At 43.3% G+C, this 15,217-nt stretch overlaps 1 protein-coding gene across 5 annotated transcripts in view; it reads left to right on the plus strand.

Moving 5' to 3' along the window:
* Positions 1-15,217, plus strand: part of SLC12A8 (solute carrier family 12 member 8) — a 141,290-nt gene that overhangs the window by 28,152 nt on the left and 97,921 nt on the right. For all 5 annotated transcript variants that reach the window (XM_086675176.1, XM_086675177.1, XM_086675173.1 and 2 more), the window contains exons 4-5: positions 567-758; positions 9,182-9,413. In XM_086675176.1, coding sequence (XP_086531302.1) covers positions 567-758; positions 9,182-9,413 — 424 coding nt within the window. The remainder of the gene's footprint in view (positions 1-566; positions 759-9,181; positions 9,414-15,217) is intronic.

A 15,217-nucleotide genomic window follows, 5' to 3' on the forward strand; every position in this document is an offset into this window, starting at 1 on the left:
GATAAAACATCATCCTGCTCTCTTGGCACTCACAGCCCGGAGGTAAAGATGGGCTTGGAAGCAGTACTTGACAAGTACTGTGGAAAGTACTAAGCCCGGGCACCGTACAAACCAGAGGAGGGTTCCAGGGACAGTTTTCCAGAGGAGGTGGCCCCTAACCTAAAAGGATGAGATGGAGTGAGCAGGAAAGGCATGCCCAGGAGGGTGGTGGGGAAGAGCATGTGACTTCCTGCTAGGGTACAGGGATGGGACAGACTGGAGGGCGGGGAGGGGATGGATGGGGAGGGGCCTCATGAGGGTATCCAGTTGCTTTGACTTTACCCTATTGGCAGTGGGAAGTCAGTGAAGAGTTTGAAGCAAAGATGTTTCCCTTCATCTGGAATTTCTTCCAGGCCCTACGCTTGTGGGCTGCCTCTGTCCTTTTTCAGATACCCAGCTCTTCCTCCACGACCCCTGTTGCAGCTCTGGAGGTGTCGGGGGAGGTGGTTAGTGCTCCTGGGAGGGGCCTGACTGGCAGGGCCTCCCTGTCCTAACCCCTGACCTTGCTTCTTGCTGTTCTGCTGCAGGGAAATACAGGAGTGCTCATGGGCATGTTTCTGGTGTCCTTCGTCATCCTGGTGGCCCTCATCACCGTGCTGTCTGGCATCGGTGTTGGGGAGCACTGTGGTGTTGGCAGCGGTGGTGTCTACTCGATGATCTCCTCGGTCCTTGGTGGGCAGACCGGTGGCACGATTGGGCTACTGTACGTGTTTGGACAGGTGAGCCTGGGGGCTGGGGGAGGGGAGTTTTTGCCCTGAGGCCATCAGCATATGGGATCTGTTCCCTCACTTGGCTGTTTGCCACCATCTTCTCATCCACGTTCCCATTTGATCTGAGGAGAGGCAAGTTGGGGTAATTGGGCCCATTTTATAGATGGGCAGACTGGGGCTCTGAGAGGGAGCTCAGAGGCATAGCTTAGCCCACTGTCCAGGACCCTGACCCAGAGTCCAGGGCTCCTTCCTTTCTACCTCTGGTGCCTTGTGGCATCCTGATCTGCCCAGGAATGCAGGGCTTGGCTGGAACTATTCTTGATGCCCATTGTAGGGAGGGGAGTGCATGACAGTGGCCCAAGCCCAGGTGGCAGCTGGGTGGCCCTGTCCCTGGGGCACTTTAGTGCTGAAGAAGGGACATTTTACCTGTGCCAAAAGACTTTCCTGGACGCGGGCACTTCTCAAATGAGCTGGAGCTCCAGGCTCATTGACAGCTTGAAGGCCTTGCCGAGGAGGCCAGAGCCGTGTGTGGATGCCCTGTCTGAGAAGGAGGGGGCGGTGCAGCAGGGTGGACACAGGCTCTCAGAAAACTAGTGAGCAGGGAGAAGCACTGGGACTTACTTAGCTAAAACACAGGGATGGTGACCTAATGAGGACGAAACAAAGACAGACATTAAGAAGCAGCTCTTTGTAAGCACTTCTTGGCTTGAGAAAGGCTTTTATGATGGTGCAAAGGGTGGTGGGTGGTTGAAAACACAGTTTCAAGAAAAGAATTTGTCTAAGGGTACAAGAGTCTCCTCAAAGAAAGGATACGTTTGTTCTTTTCTTTTTCAGCAGGGTTATTTTAGTATAACTACATCTGATTCTCCAACAGCGCAAAGGGTGTGTGTGTGTGTGTGTGTGTGTGTGTGTGTGTGTGTGTGTGACATGCATGAAAGGCAGAGAGATTGTCACTGCACTCTTAAAGCCACTTGCCTTTACTGGAGAAAGATCTTTAAGCTCTGTAGCTTGGGAGTGAGAAATAAATGGTTAGTTTACTTTATTACCCTGGGGATTTGTCTGTCGATGTTTTACTTCTGCGCTGTCTCCTAGCCAGGTTGCAGCCCTGCTCTCTGGGTAAGCAAGCTTACCTGCAGCAGCAAATACCACGACAGGGACCAGCGCCAAACCGGGGGCCAGCGAAGGGCCCCTGTAGAGGGGAAGCTGGGATGTCGTGTCTCCTGTGTGTGGGTTGCTTCAGAGGAAGGGTGTTCACAGAAAAAGTGTTTTCTGCACACTGGCAGCTGCTGCCGAACAGCCACCCCATCTACACCCTCGCTCGCTTAGCTTGCTCTCTGTTCGGGTCTCGGTGAGAAACACCAGAGCCCCTCTGGCCGGCGTCTTCAGTACGCCTCTCCTTTGCCTGCTGCTGACCTGGGCTGGCTTCTCTGATCAGGGTGTGGGTGCTGCATAACCCTTTTTATATGCTATTGGATTCACTCCGCTAGGATTTTGTTGAGGATTTGGGGTATGTATTCATGAGGGATATTGGTCTGTAGTGTTCTTGTGATCTCTTTGTCTAGTTTTGGTCTCATGATAAAGTTGGCCCGATAGAATGAGTTGGGAGGTGTTCCCTCCTCTTCTATTTTTTAGAAGAGTTTCTAAAGGATTAGTGTTAATCCTTCTTTAAATGTTTGGTAAAACTTAGTGGTGAAACCATCTGGTCCCTGGCTTTTCTTTGTAGGAAGTGTTTTGATAACTAATTCAACCACTTATATAGGCATAATCTGATTTTCTATTTCTTCTTGAGTCAGTTTTGGTAGTTTGTGTCTTTCTAGGAATCTGTCCATTTTATCTCTGTTATTTAATTTATTGGTGTAAAATCATTCATAGATTCCTTATAATCTTTTTAGTGCTTGTAAGATTGGTAGTAATGGCTTCCCTTCCATTCCTGATTTTAATCATTTGAGACCTTGCTCCCTTTTTTTTTCTTCAGTCAGTCTAGTTAAAGAAAGTTTTGGTTTTGTTGGTTTTTCTTTTTTTTTTTTTTTTTTTCTGCTCTCCAATTTATTCCTACTCCAGTCTTTAGTATTTCCTTCCTCTTGCTTCCTTTGGGTTTAGTTTGCTCTTCTTTTTCTAGTTTCTTAAGGTGGAAGGTTAGGTCACTGACTCGAGACCCTTCTTTCAGGGTGTAATTGGGGTTTCTGAGGGTCCCTATTCCTGGGTCTTACTGACCTGTAACCCCGTCATTCCAGGGCATGAATACACTCATTTATTTTTAATGACTGCTGAGCAGATTGCCTGCTTGCCCTAGAGCAGGGGTCAGCAGACTTCCACTATAACGGTCCAGATAGTAAATATCTTGGTTTTTATGAGTCATATATCTCTGTCACAACTATTCAATTCTGCTGTTGTAGTTCAAAAGCTGCCATAGTCGATATGAAAAACTGGGCTTAGCTGTGTTCCTATAAAACTTTTTTACCAAAACAGGCAGCAAGCAGGATTTGGCCAGCATGTTAAAGTTTGCTAACACTTGTTTCAGGCATAAAAATTTAGACGATATAAGGGTACCTGGCTGGCTGAGTCAGGGAGCATGCAAGCTCTTGATCTCAGGGTTGTGGGTTTGAGCCTCATATTGGGTGTACAGATTACTTAAAAATAAAATCTTTAAAAAATAGAGAGACTATAAACACTTAAAATAATCATTTTAAAGCTTGCAAATATTTTCATAGCCCTGCATCCTCCCAAATCCTTCCCCATCATCTCTCTGAGTTGTTGGTGACCCCTTGGCCAGTGGAGGAAACAGTGAACTGGAGCCCCTCCTCACTCTATGCCCCACTCACTTTTAAAAATTTTTCAATGTTTTATTTATTTTTGAGGGGCGGGGGGAGAGAGAGAGAGAGAGAATGGGAGAGGGGCAAGAGAGAGACAGAGACAGAATCTGAAGCAGGCTCCAGGCTCTGAGCTGTCAACACAGAGCTCGACACGGGGCTCAAACTCACGAACTGTGAGACATGACCTGAGCTGAAGTCAGATGCTTAATTGACTGAGTCATCCAGGCTCCCTCTGCCCCATTCACTTTTGGGTCTGAGGGCTTCTTTGAGGTTGCTTACCCTAGATACCAAAATATACGGCTTTCACCTGCATGGTTGTGTCTGTAATTACTGCTTTACATGGTCTTTGCTGGACTGTGCAAAAACCATGGAGAACTGGAAAGCTTTCATAGACCTGATATGGGCTAGAGTTTTGTTGTGGGAGTTAACGCAGTCAAGCAGCTTGAACTTTAAACAAGGATTTCATGTCAGAAAGGAGGGGTGTGGAGGGCAGCTCTGGTCTGTTAGGTAGGTACCCAGAGATGAAAAACAAAATGCCCATGATTGTGAGGTGCAGTTGTTGTAACATAAACACGTTGGGAGTGGAAGTGTTCTGTCCTGAAAGTAGGTCACTTCCTCTCTATGAAATGGTGGGTGACGCCCCCAGCTCCCTGCAGCAGAAGGTTAGAAAGAAAAGGGAAAAGGAATGTCTGTGATTATAAACATTTTAACAGGTGATAAAAATACTGAAAAACTATAATAGGGGTGCCTGAGAGGCTCAATTGGTTAAGTGTCTGACTCTTGATTTCTGCTCAGGTCATGATCTCACGGTTTTGTGAGTTCAAGCCCCACACTGGGATTCTCTCTCTCCCTCTCTCTGTCCTTTCCCCGCTTGTGCGCTCTCTCTCTCTCTCTCTCTCAAAATAAATAAATAAACTTTAAAAATATATACATAATAAACTCTGGGGGTGTTTATGCATTAAACAAGTCGACAGGGATGTTTTCCAGTGAAGAGGTGTATTCATGGTTGGAGGGGAGGGTAGCTGGACTTCTCTGGGGAGGGGTCTGTGGTGTTGTCCATACCTCTGGGGTGGGGGTGTCAAGCTCAGTGGGCAGAGAGGTGTGGGGGGAACTTTGCTTCCTAGACACACCGTGCTCTCCGTACCTAAGTGTAGCATTTGCATAAAGTCTGCAAATCTTAATATATTTGTTTTTATTTTTCCTTTATAAGATTCTTTTAAAGTTACAAAATGATGTTCATTGTAACTAGTTAACATATCAGCGATAATGTAAAGAAAAAGTTTATTTCCCTCCCCATCCTAAGGTGTCCATTGTGAATACCCACCATCCTTTTCTGCCACCTTCCCTGTGTTTATGTATGTGAATTCATGATTGTTGAAGTGCTTGCTTGTTTTTACAAAAATGGGGACAGAGTTTATACTCTATTCCATGGTTTGTGTTTCTCACTTAACAATAAGTTAGAGATATTCCTCGAGATCAGTGTTTCAGAAAAGCCTGTGCTTTTTTGAAAAAAGCTGTTTATTTATTTTGAGAGAGAGTGCATCTGTGGAAGCTCATGTAAGCTCACACAAGTGGGAAAGGGGCAGAGAGAGAGTGAGAGAGAGAGAATCCCAAGCAGGCTCCATACTGTCAGTGCAGAGCCCCATGTGGGGCTTGAACTCACAAACCATGAGATCATGACTTGATCCAAAATCAAAAGTCAGATGCTCAACTGACTGAGCCACCCAGGTGCCCCTAAACCTGTGCTTTTTAACTAGTAGCTTAGCATTGCCTAATATGAATGTACGATAATTCATGGCACATTTGTCTTCTGTATTCATCATTTTACTCTCTTCCAAAAGAGTAGTTGTATTTCTTTTCTCATTCCTAAAATCTGTAATTTTTTCTTTTCTTAATCAGACTGCTAGGTGTGTATGTATTTTATTTATCTCTTAAAGGATCAGCTGTTATTTTTATTTTAAATATCTTATTTTTAAGTAATCTCTACACCCAACATGGGGCTCAAACTCACAACCCCGAGATCAAGAGTCACATATTCCACAGACAGGGACAGCCAGGCTTCTCTTAAAGGATTAGCTTTTATTCTCTGAATTCTTTCTTTTGTTATTTTTCTTTTATTAATTTCATATTTCCTTTTATTAAATACCTCTTCCTACTATCTTTTTATTTATATTGGTCTTTTTTATCATGTCTTAAGTTAAATATTTTATTTTTTTGTCTGCCCTTTTTAACTAATAAAAATATTTAGGGTTATACTTTTTTTTCCCTTCTGAATGCAGGATTAGTGTGCCTCTCAAGTTTTAGGATATAATATTCTCCTTTTCATTACTTTCTAGATCATTTGAAATTTAAAAAACTCATTATTTTGCCAACATGGCTCAAATTTATTTCTATTGTATGTTTTCCCCTTGCTGATTTGGAAGTTCTACTGTGCTTTTTGTTCTGAGAAGAGTTATAGTCCACCCTTAGAAAAGCCATAATTATACTTTTCCTATAGTTCTCAACCGAGCAGCATTGCTTACTATGTTCATCCGCCTACCAAATATGAAATCTCTATGACATTTTGACTCCCCCACATTCCATAAATACCCTCACCTCTTACCCCAAAGCTCTTAGATTTTGAGAAGACGGTTTAATTTGTGGTTGTTATTGGTTTCCTTCATAGTAAGTCTTTTCAGTTTTAAGAATCCTTATTTATAAGTTACACTGCAAATTTCCAGTGACAATACCATCATCTATTTAACATTAACAAAGTATTTTATGAAATTCATGGCTAACTACTGTTTCTTCTTTTTCAGCAGCTAATAATAGTACAGTAAAAATGATAAGGCCAATAGCTAGTATCTCTATAACTCAAACTATGAGCCAGATACTGTTCTAAGAACTTACATAAATTATCTTATTTCACCATTACAGTAACTTCTTTTTTCCTTGACTTCATTTATTTTGAAAGAGAGAGAGTGCGAGTGGGGGAGGGGCAGAGAGAGAGGGAGAGAAACCCAAGCAGGCTACACACTGTCAATGTGGAGCCCAATGCGGGGCTCAAACTCGAGAACCATGAGGTCACAACCTGAGCCAAAACCAAGAGCTGGACGCTCAACCAACTAAGCCAGCCAGGTGTCCCCTCACAATAACTTTTGAAGCAAGTACTATTATTATTATTATTTGTATTTCACAGATGAGGAAATGAAGCACAGAGAGCTTAAAACACTTTCCCAAGTCACACAGCTAAACCTGGGAGCCACAGCATTTGGCCCCGGTCTGATTTCACAGTCCATGCTCCTAACCACCATGTCCTTTCACACAGCCTCCACAGGCTTCTCTCCTTTATGTTTTGTTCCTAGCATCTTCGGGCTAAAAAGTAATTTTAGCTATGAATTGGAGAGAGGGACTCTACTGGAGCCACTGGAGACAAAGGCAGTCTTTACTGCTTGGCCCACTTCATGTGAGCAAATTCTGTTCACCAGCTAGAAAAGGAAAATGGTGGGTTTGGAAGCTCCAGATGCAAATGGTTGCATTCCAGTTCTGGTGTCACCCTCTGCACATGTGAGGTGTCAGACACCTGGGAAGGTGATGATGATCACTGCATTGTTACCATTTGTTTTTTTAAATTCTGATATATCTGGCCATGCAGAGTCCTGTTGACCTGGCCAGATAGTGACAGAATAGCAGCATCCTTATGCCTGTCACACTCTTGTTATTTAGCCAAGTGTAAGTTTGAGTCATGAGGTGATGTTTCTCTGTCATCTCTCTCTCTCTCTCAAAGATGACTTTCCTTCTGCTTACATTTATTGGGCTCCCCCCTCCCCACTCCAATATAGGCAGAAATGCCTAGTGTAAGTTTGGGGAACATTGACAATGATGGTATATGTCTAGTAGCAAAATGAGCTGATCTCAGTGAAGAATGGGACCTCCTTCCTGAGCTCCTCTCCAGTACAGAAATTATATCGCCCTTCTGGTCTTTACCTAAAAAAGCAGGAAATTAATGGTACCCGCTTCCCAGAACTCTTTTCATACAGCCAACATATCACAAAATATCTGTTGAATGTTTGCAACATAGTTAGCAAATGTAGGGGCTTTGAAGAGGTATGATCAGCATAAACATTTTTGTTTTCTAGGATGTTTGCATTCTTGGTGGCTTGGGGTAGGGGACAAGCTTATATGCATGAACTAAGAATAGACTAGTGACCCAGATAATTAATTGCATTACTTACTGGCAGTAAGCATAATATTTATTCAGAAAAGGGGGATGAGGAAAGGCTTCATGGAGGAGGAACTTGACTGAGGCCCAAGAAGAATTTGTTTCCTGAGAGAACAATGGGAACAGAGCACAGTGATGACCATGACCCAGTGGCCTGGGGGTGGGGAAGGATCAAGCCTGATGGAGAGAAGGGTGCTGAGGAATTATGAAAAGTGAGGTTGGTGTTATTTTCAAGTATTTATTTGAAGTTGAGATTTATATATATATATATAAATATAAATATAAATATATATATAAATATATATTTATATATATTTATATATATATAAATGTATATATATATATAAAATATATATATATATATATATTCTCTTGAGACAGAGCACGAGCAGAGAGAGAGAGAGGGAGACACAGGATCCTAAGTAGGCTCCAGGCTCTAAGCTGTCAGCACAGAGTCCCACATGGGGCTCGAACTCATGAACCACGAGATCATGACCCGAGTCAAAGTCAGATGCTTAACCCACTGAACCACCCAGGTGCCCCTTAAATATTTTTTTCAAAGATAAAATCATGACTTTCAGGCAAATATAAAATATACATGGACCAAAGATTTTTTTTTTAACTAATTAATTAATGGAGGAGCCAGTAAGATGTACCTAGTTCCTGGTGAAGCAATTTCATAAATAAATGTAAGGATAAGATTGCTGATACAAAATTGGTTAATGTCTTACAGGATAAGAAACCGAATCTTTTGGATTGTCTGTTCCACTGGACAGAAGCTATTTGCATCTCTGCTGGGAAAAAAAAAATCTATAAATGGACAGTAACTTCATAAAGTCTGGGACATTTAACACGTTTAATCAATAGTAAACAATGAGTAGAACTAAGTACATTCACCTAGCCAGTCCTTGGGTAGCCTTTGTTCCATATGACATTGAAAGGATTTGCTGCCCACTTTTTTTTTTCTTATTCTAAATTTCAGGTAATTTTTTTTTTTTTAAATAATAGTGACCTACAAAGAAGTGGAGAAAAAACTGGGGTTTGCGTTAGTGCCTTTCTTAGGCTCTGCGAGGGGACCCCCTGTGTGCTTCTATTCTGTTTAGCTCTTGAATAACTCAGACAGAGAAGTCCAGAGTGCTCTTTGGCCCCAAGTCCCATCTCCCCCCTTCTCATCTTAGTCACTACTGACTGGCATTTCTGCTCCCCTCTGGGTGATGGTAGAGACGTAGATGAGAAGAAATGGGGCCAGAGGCAGAGGGCATGGCCAGGAAGGGCTCGCTGACCCCTCCCCCATGTTGGTTCCCAGGTGCTGAGCCCTGATGTGGGTGGGTGCAACCCTCAGTGCTGGGCGGGTCTGACCCACGGGTTCCTGATTCTCTGTTCTCTTGCCAACTCTTCTCACCTTGCTTGCCTGTCAGTGTGTCGCAGGGGCCATGTACATCACCGGCTTTGCTGAGTCCATCTCCGATTTGCTGAGCCTCAGGAGTATCTGGGCCGTGCGAGGAATTTCGGTGGTGGTGCATCTGGCCTTGCTGGGGATTAACCTAGCAGGTGTCAAATGGATAATCCGCCTCCAGCTGCTGCTGCTGTTCCTGCTGGCCGTGTCCACACTGGACTTCGTGGTGGGCTCTTTCACACACCTGGACCCAGGTAAGCCTTTGGGAGTTGAGTGGATGGGGTCTTCTAGGGGTTTGCACTGCTTTCTAGATGTGTGTAGGTGTGAGTTTGCAGGACTACCTCCCCATAAGCTTTGCCTACCAGGAGTGTGCTGTTCCTGGAGCAGGTGAGTGGGTGTATCTTGGCTGCAGAGGCCCGAAAGCCCCTCCTCACATAGGCATTTTCATTTAGCATATTTTCCACATTCCTTTTTATTTTCTTTCTGTTAAAAAAAAATAGGAACATTTAAAACAAAGAATAAAGTAGAACTGGACTAGATAAAGATTAAATTCATTAACAGTGATTGGGAGAGTGGGCAGGAAATAGATTTGAAAGTAGGTAAGAAGATAGATTTCAATTTTGTGTGTCATATTTTATTTCTTTTGTTTCACTTATTTATTTATTTTTTTTTAATTTTTTCTTAACGTTTATTTGTTATTTTTGAGACAGAGAGAGACAGAGCATGAACAGGGGAGGGGTAGAGAGAGAGGGAGACACAGAATCTGAAACAGGCTCCAGGCTCTGAGCTGTCAGCACAGAGCCCGACACGGGGCTCGAACTCACGGACCGTGAGATCATGACCTGAGCTGAAGTCGGACGCTTAACCGACTGAGCCACCCAGGCGCCCCTATTTTTTATTTTAGAGACAGAGAGAGAGAGCTTGCACATGCACACATGTGTGCTGGTGGGGGAGGGGCAGAGGGAGAGGGAGAGAGAGAGAGAATCTCAAGTAGGCTTTATGCCCAGCATGGAGCTCGACATGGGGCTCGAGCCCACAAACCGTGAGATCGTGACCTGAGCCGAAGTCAGGAGTTGGACGCTTAACTGACTGTGCCACCCAGGCGCCCCTCTTTTGTGTTAAAAGGACTTGATGCAAATATTACAAATGCTACCAACTGTCATTTGTGGGAGATGGGAACAGATATAGGTTGATCACCTATAGTTTCTTTAATAGTACATTTTCTTTCAAAATAAGAACATAAGTCCATTAACTAAGCTTAAAGAAGGAGAATAAACAGCAGGTGTATTCTGGACCATTTGGAAATGGTGTCACATGTTGGTAACGGATGGACCACTGTTTAACCCTGGGTTTTCCTGGGCCTGGAGGATGCTTGGCAGCTATAATCCTCAATCCTTATGCTTTGAGTGGGATGCTGTTGCCCACAGTGTCTGTAAGGGTATAGCTTTGTGGTCTGGGTTGGTTTGGCATCAGAAGTCTGTGTTCCTCTCCAGAGTACAGGGCTGTTCATGGGTGCCTTAGAAAAAAGATAACTGCCTGATATTTCACACTTTGGGGACTCTGGCTTTTTATGGCAACAGTGGCCAGGCATCTACATTGGAATCTGGATAGGGAAAGGGAAATGGGGCCATCCTCTATGATAGAAAAGAGAAGAAAAGAAACAGACCTGCAGCACAAGTGCCTGTGATGGTGGGGGCGAGCGCCTGCTTTGTGCCAGGCCTGGTGCTTAGCACTGAACATGACTTAGCTCGTGGAATCCTTACCATAACCCATGAGAGAAGAACAGTTATACCCATTTTACAGATGAGGAAACTGGGGATTATATCACTCATGGTGATCCGTGGCAGAGCTGGGAATGAAACTGGATCTATTCACATATGTAGTCATGCTGTTTCCTAGGTAGGAAATGAGAGAAGAACAGTTATACCCATTTTACAGATGAGGAAACTGGGGAGTATATCACTCATGGTGATCCGTGGCAGAGCTGGGAATGAAACTGGATCTATTCACATATGTAGTCGCGCTGTTTCCTAGGTAGGAAGCGATGTCTGTTTTTACACCACCAGCTGCTTTTGGTGATAATAGCTCTGCTTTCCCCGTGAGGGCTGCCCTCGCGTGTTCTAAATAGTGTCTTTCATAAAGATGTTGGTTACGGGAAGTTCAGAATTCAGTTGGTACACGCTACCCTGGCCTTATTTTTCATATGTTCAAATTCTTCTGTTGGAAAATAGTCTCTCCCCTGAGCTCCCTGAGTGCCCCCTGCACTCTGACATCCTGATCCCTGCCCCAGAACCTCCAGACTGCCCATGACCCAGCATCTAAAGGGTTAAGCCCTGTGCAGGAGGGCTGCCCCAGGACCCGCTCCAATGTTAAGAGCCAATGCAGTGTCCAAACCGATCACTTGGCGCCTGGGCCTTGCAGCTTGCTAAACACTTGGAGCATCTCCATCGCAGGGGAGGAATGATTTGTTTCCTGGCCTTGCACCAACTGCAGAGACAAGCCCACATCCGGAGGGAGACCTGCTGGCTGTTTGGCTGTAAAACTAACTGTCAGTGGGGGCGAGGGGGTCCACTCCAGTCTCCCATTCCTGGGTGCTTTCTCCCTCCATCAGCGTGGTTGCTGAAAAAGCTTAATTAATTAAATTGCAGGTTGATGCTTCTAGCCTCTTTGAAACCTCACTAGGCCGATGTGTTTTCCTTCTTCTCGATTAGAAGCTATCTTGGCTGCTCTTCTGTTACTCCAAGTATTTCTCCTTCTTTCTGGTCAGTGCATTAGCAGGGTGTAGTGTGAAGTGAAATTTATTTTCAATCATTTCCATGGCAACTGGCCCCTCTCAAATCTGTTTTTGGTATCACTGATGTTTTATATGGGCTACTTTCTTTGCAGTTAAAAATCCAAACTAAAACTAGATCATAAACCTTCAGAATGCATTTAGCAGAATGATTTCAGCCCTTTGGAAAAACGACATGCACATAGACATTTGAAAAAAGGCTGGAAAAAGGACTGGAAGGAACTATACCTAAGTGTCAGCAGTGGCTGTCTTTCTGCTGAGGTTATGGGTGGCGGCGTTATCCTTTTCCATCAATTGGTTAGTGCTACTTAAAAAAGGCATTTCTCCTTTTCCATCCGTTGGTTAGTGCTACTTAAAAAATTAATAGACTGTATTTTTTTAAGTTTATTTATTTATTTATTTTGAGAAAGGGGTGTGCAGAGAGAGAAAGGGAGACAGAATCCCAAGCAGGCTCCACACTGTCAGCACAGAGCCTATCACGGGGCTCAATCTCATGAACTGTGAGATCACAACCTGAGAGCCAAAACCAAGAGTCAGATGCTTAACTGACTGAGCCACCCAGGTGCCCCTAATAGACTGAATTTTTTTTGTTTTTTTAAATTTTTTTTTTCAACGTTTATTTATTTTTGGGACAGAGAGAGACAGAGCATGAACGGGGGAGGGGCAGAGAGAGGGAGACACAGAATCGGAAACAGGCTCCAGGTTCTGAGCCATCAGCCCAGAGCCCAACTCACGGACCGCGAGATCGTGACCTGGCTGAAGTCGGACGCTTAACCGACTGCGCCACCCAGGCGCCCCTAGACTGAATTTTTTAGGGCAGTTTTAGGTTTATGGAAAATTGAGCAGATGGTGCAGAGGTCCCCATATCTTTTCCCTCTCCTTTCCCCACTTCCGTTCCCCCTCTTATCAATATCTCTCATTACTGTGGCATGTTCATTACAAGTGATGAACCAAAGTTGATACCTTATTGGTACCTGAAGTCCATGGTTTAGAGTAGGATTCACCCTTTGTGTTGTGCAGTTCTGTGAGCTCTTACAATAATAATGTGTATCCACCATTACAGTGTCGTAGAGAATAGTTTTAAGGTGTCAGAAATTCCTGTGCTCTACTTGTTCATTCCTCCTTCCTCCCACCCTTGAACTCTTGACAACCACTGATCTTACTCTTTCCCTCTCTTGTTTTGCCTTTCCTAGAGTTGGAATCATATGGTATGTAGCCTTTTCAGACTCACTTCTTTCACTAAGCAAATGCATTCAAGGGTTCTCTGTGCCTTTTTGTGACTCGCTAGTTCATGCCTTTTTGTCACTGAATATTTCATTGTGTAGTTGTAACTCAGTTTTTTTTTTAAAATCCATTCACCTAATTAAAGGACATTTTGGTTGATTCTATCTTTTGGCAATTATGAATAAAATGTCTGTAAACATTTGTGTGCAGGTTTTGTTGAAGATACAACTTTTTAACCCATTTGAATAAATACCTAGGAGCACGAATGCTGGGTCATACAGTAAGACTATGTTTACCTCTCTAAGAAACTGCCAAACTGCCTTCCCAAATGGCTGTGCCATTTTGTATCCCCACCAGCAGCTGGTGAGAGTTCCTGTTGCTCCACATTGTCACCAGTGTTTGGTGTTGTCAGTGTGTTGGATGTTAAACACTCTGATATGTATCTCTCTCTAATAGTAGCATCTCGGTATTTGAATTTGAAATTCAGTAATCACATATAATATTAAGCATCTTTTCATATGTTTATTTGATATCTGTATGTCATCTTTGGTGAGGTGTCTGTTCAGGTCTTTTGACCATTTTTTAATCTGGTTGTTTTCTTATTGCTGAGTTTTAAGAATTCTGTGTATATTTTGGACACAAACCCTTTATCACATGTAGGTCTTGTAAATATTTTCTCCCGGTCCATGGCTTATCTTTTTATTCTTAAAATAAATTTTTTTAATGTTTATTTTTGAGAGGCAGAAAGAGCACACGCTGCGGGAGGGGCAGAGAGAGAGGGAGACACAGAATCCAAAGCAGACTCCAGGCGCTGAGCTGTCAGCATGGAGCCTAATGTGAGGCTTAAACTCACAAGCTGTGAGATCATGACCTGAGCCAAAGTCAGACACTTAACTGACTGAGCCAGGACTTTCCTTATATATAATTCTATATTGATAGATATAGAATTCTATATTGATAGTCTTTTTACGTTTTTTTTTTTTTTAATTTTTTTTTTTCAACGTTTATTTATTTTTGGGACAGAGAGAGACAGAGCATGAATGGGGGAGGGTCAAAGAGAGAGGGAGACACAGAATCGGAAACAGGCTCCAGGCTCTGAGCCATCAGCCCAGAGCCTGACGCGGGGCTCGAACTCAAGGACCGCGAGATCGTGACCTGGCTGAAGTCGGACGCTTAACCGACTGCACCACCCAGGCGCCCCTAGTCTTTTTACGTTTAATACTTTATTTTTATAAAGTTTTTATTAATATATATATATATAATTCTATATTGATAGTCTTTTTACATTTAATACTTTATTTTTTTAAAGTTTTTATTAATTTATTTTGAGAGAGAGAGCAGGGGAGGGGCAGAGAGAGAGAGAGGAAGAGAGAGAGAAAATCCCAAGCAGACTCAGCGCTGTCAGCCTGGAGCCCCACGTGGGGCTCAAACTCACAAATTGTAAGATCATTACCTGAGCCAAAATCAAGAGTCGGACGCTTAACCGACTGAGCCACCCAGGTGCCCCATCTTTTCATTCTTTTAACAATGTCTTTTGCTGAGCTGAAGTTTTTAATTGTCATGAAATCTAACATCAATATTTTTCTTTCATGGATCATGCTTTTGGTGTTGTACCTAAAAAACTCATGATTAAATCAAAGGTCATGTAGATTGTCTCCTATGTTATCTTCTAGACTTTTTACAGTTTTGTGTTTTACGTTTAAATCTGTAATCTGTTTTGAGTCAATTTTGTGTACTGTGTAAGGTCAATGTCCAGATTTGCTTTTGCATGTGCCTGCCCTGGTGTTGCACCATTTTTTAAAAGACCACGCTGCCTTTGCTCCTTTGTCAGAGATCTGTTGACTGTATCTGTGTGTGTCTATTTCTGGGCTCCCTGCTCTGTTCTAGTGCTCTTTGCTTGTTCTCCAATACCACACTGGCTTGGTTATTGCTACTTTCTAGGGAGGGCTGGGGTTGGCTGGTGTCAGACCTGCAACTTTGTCCATTTTCTTTTGTGTTATGTTTAAAATCAGGGAAGGAATGTTTTAAAAATACACTTAAGCC

The sequence above is a fragment of the Puma concolor genome, chromosome C2 (assembly GCF_028749965.1).
Source record: "Puma concolor isolate L17-30 chromosome C2, mPumCon1.1.hap2, whole genome shotgun sequence".
NCBI lineage: Eukaryota > Metazoa > Chordata > Mammalia > Carnivora > Felidae > Puma > Puma concolor.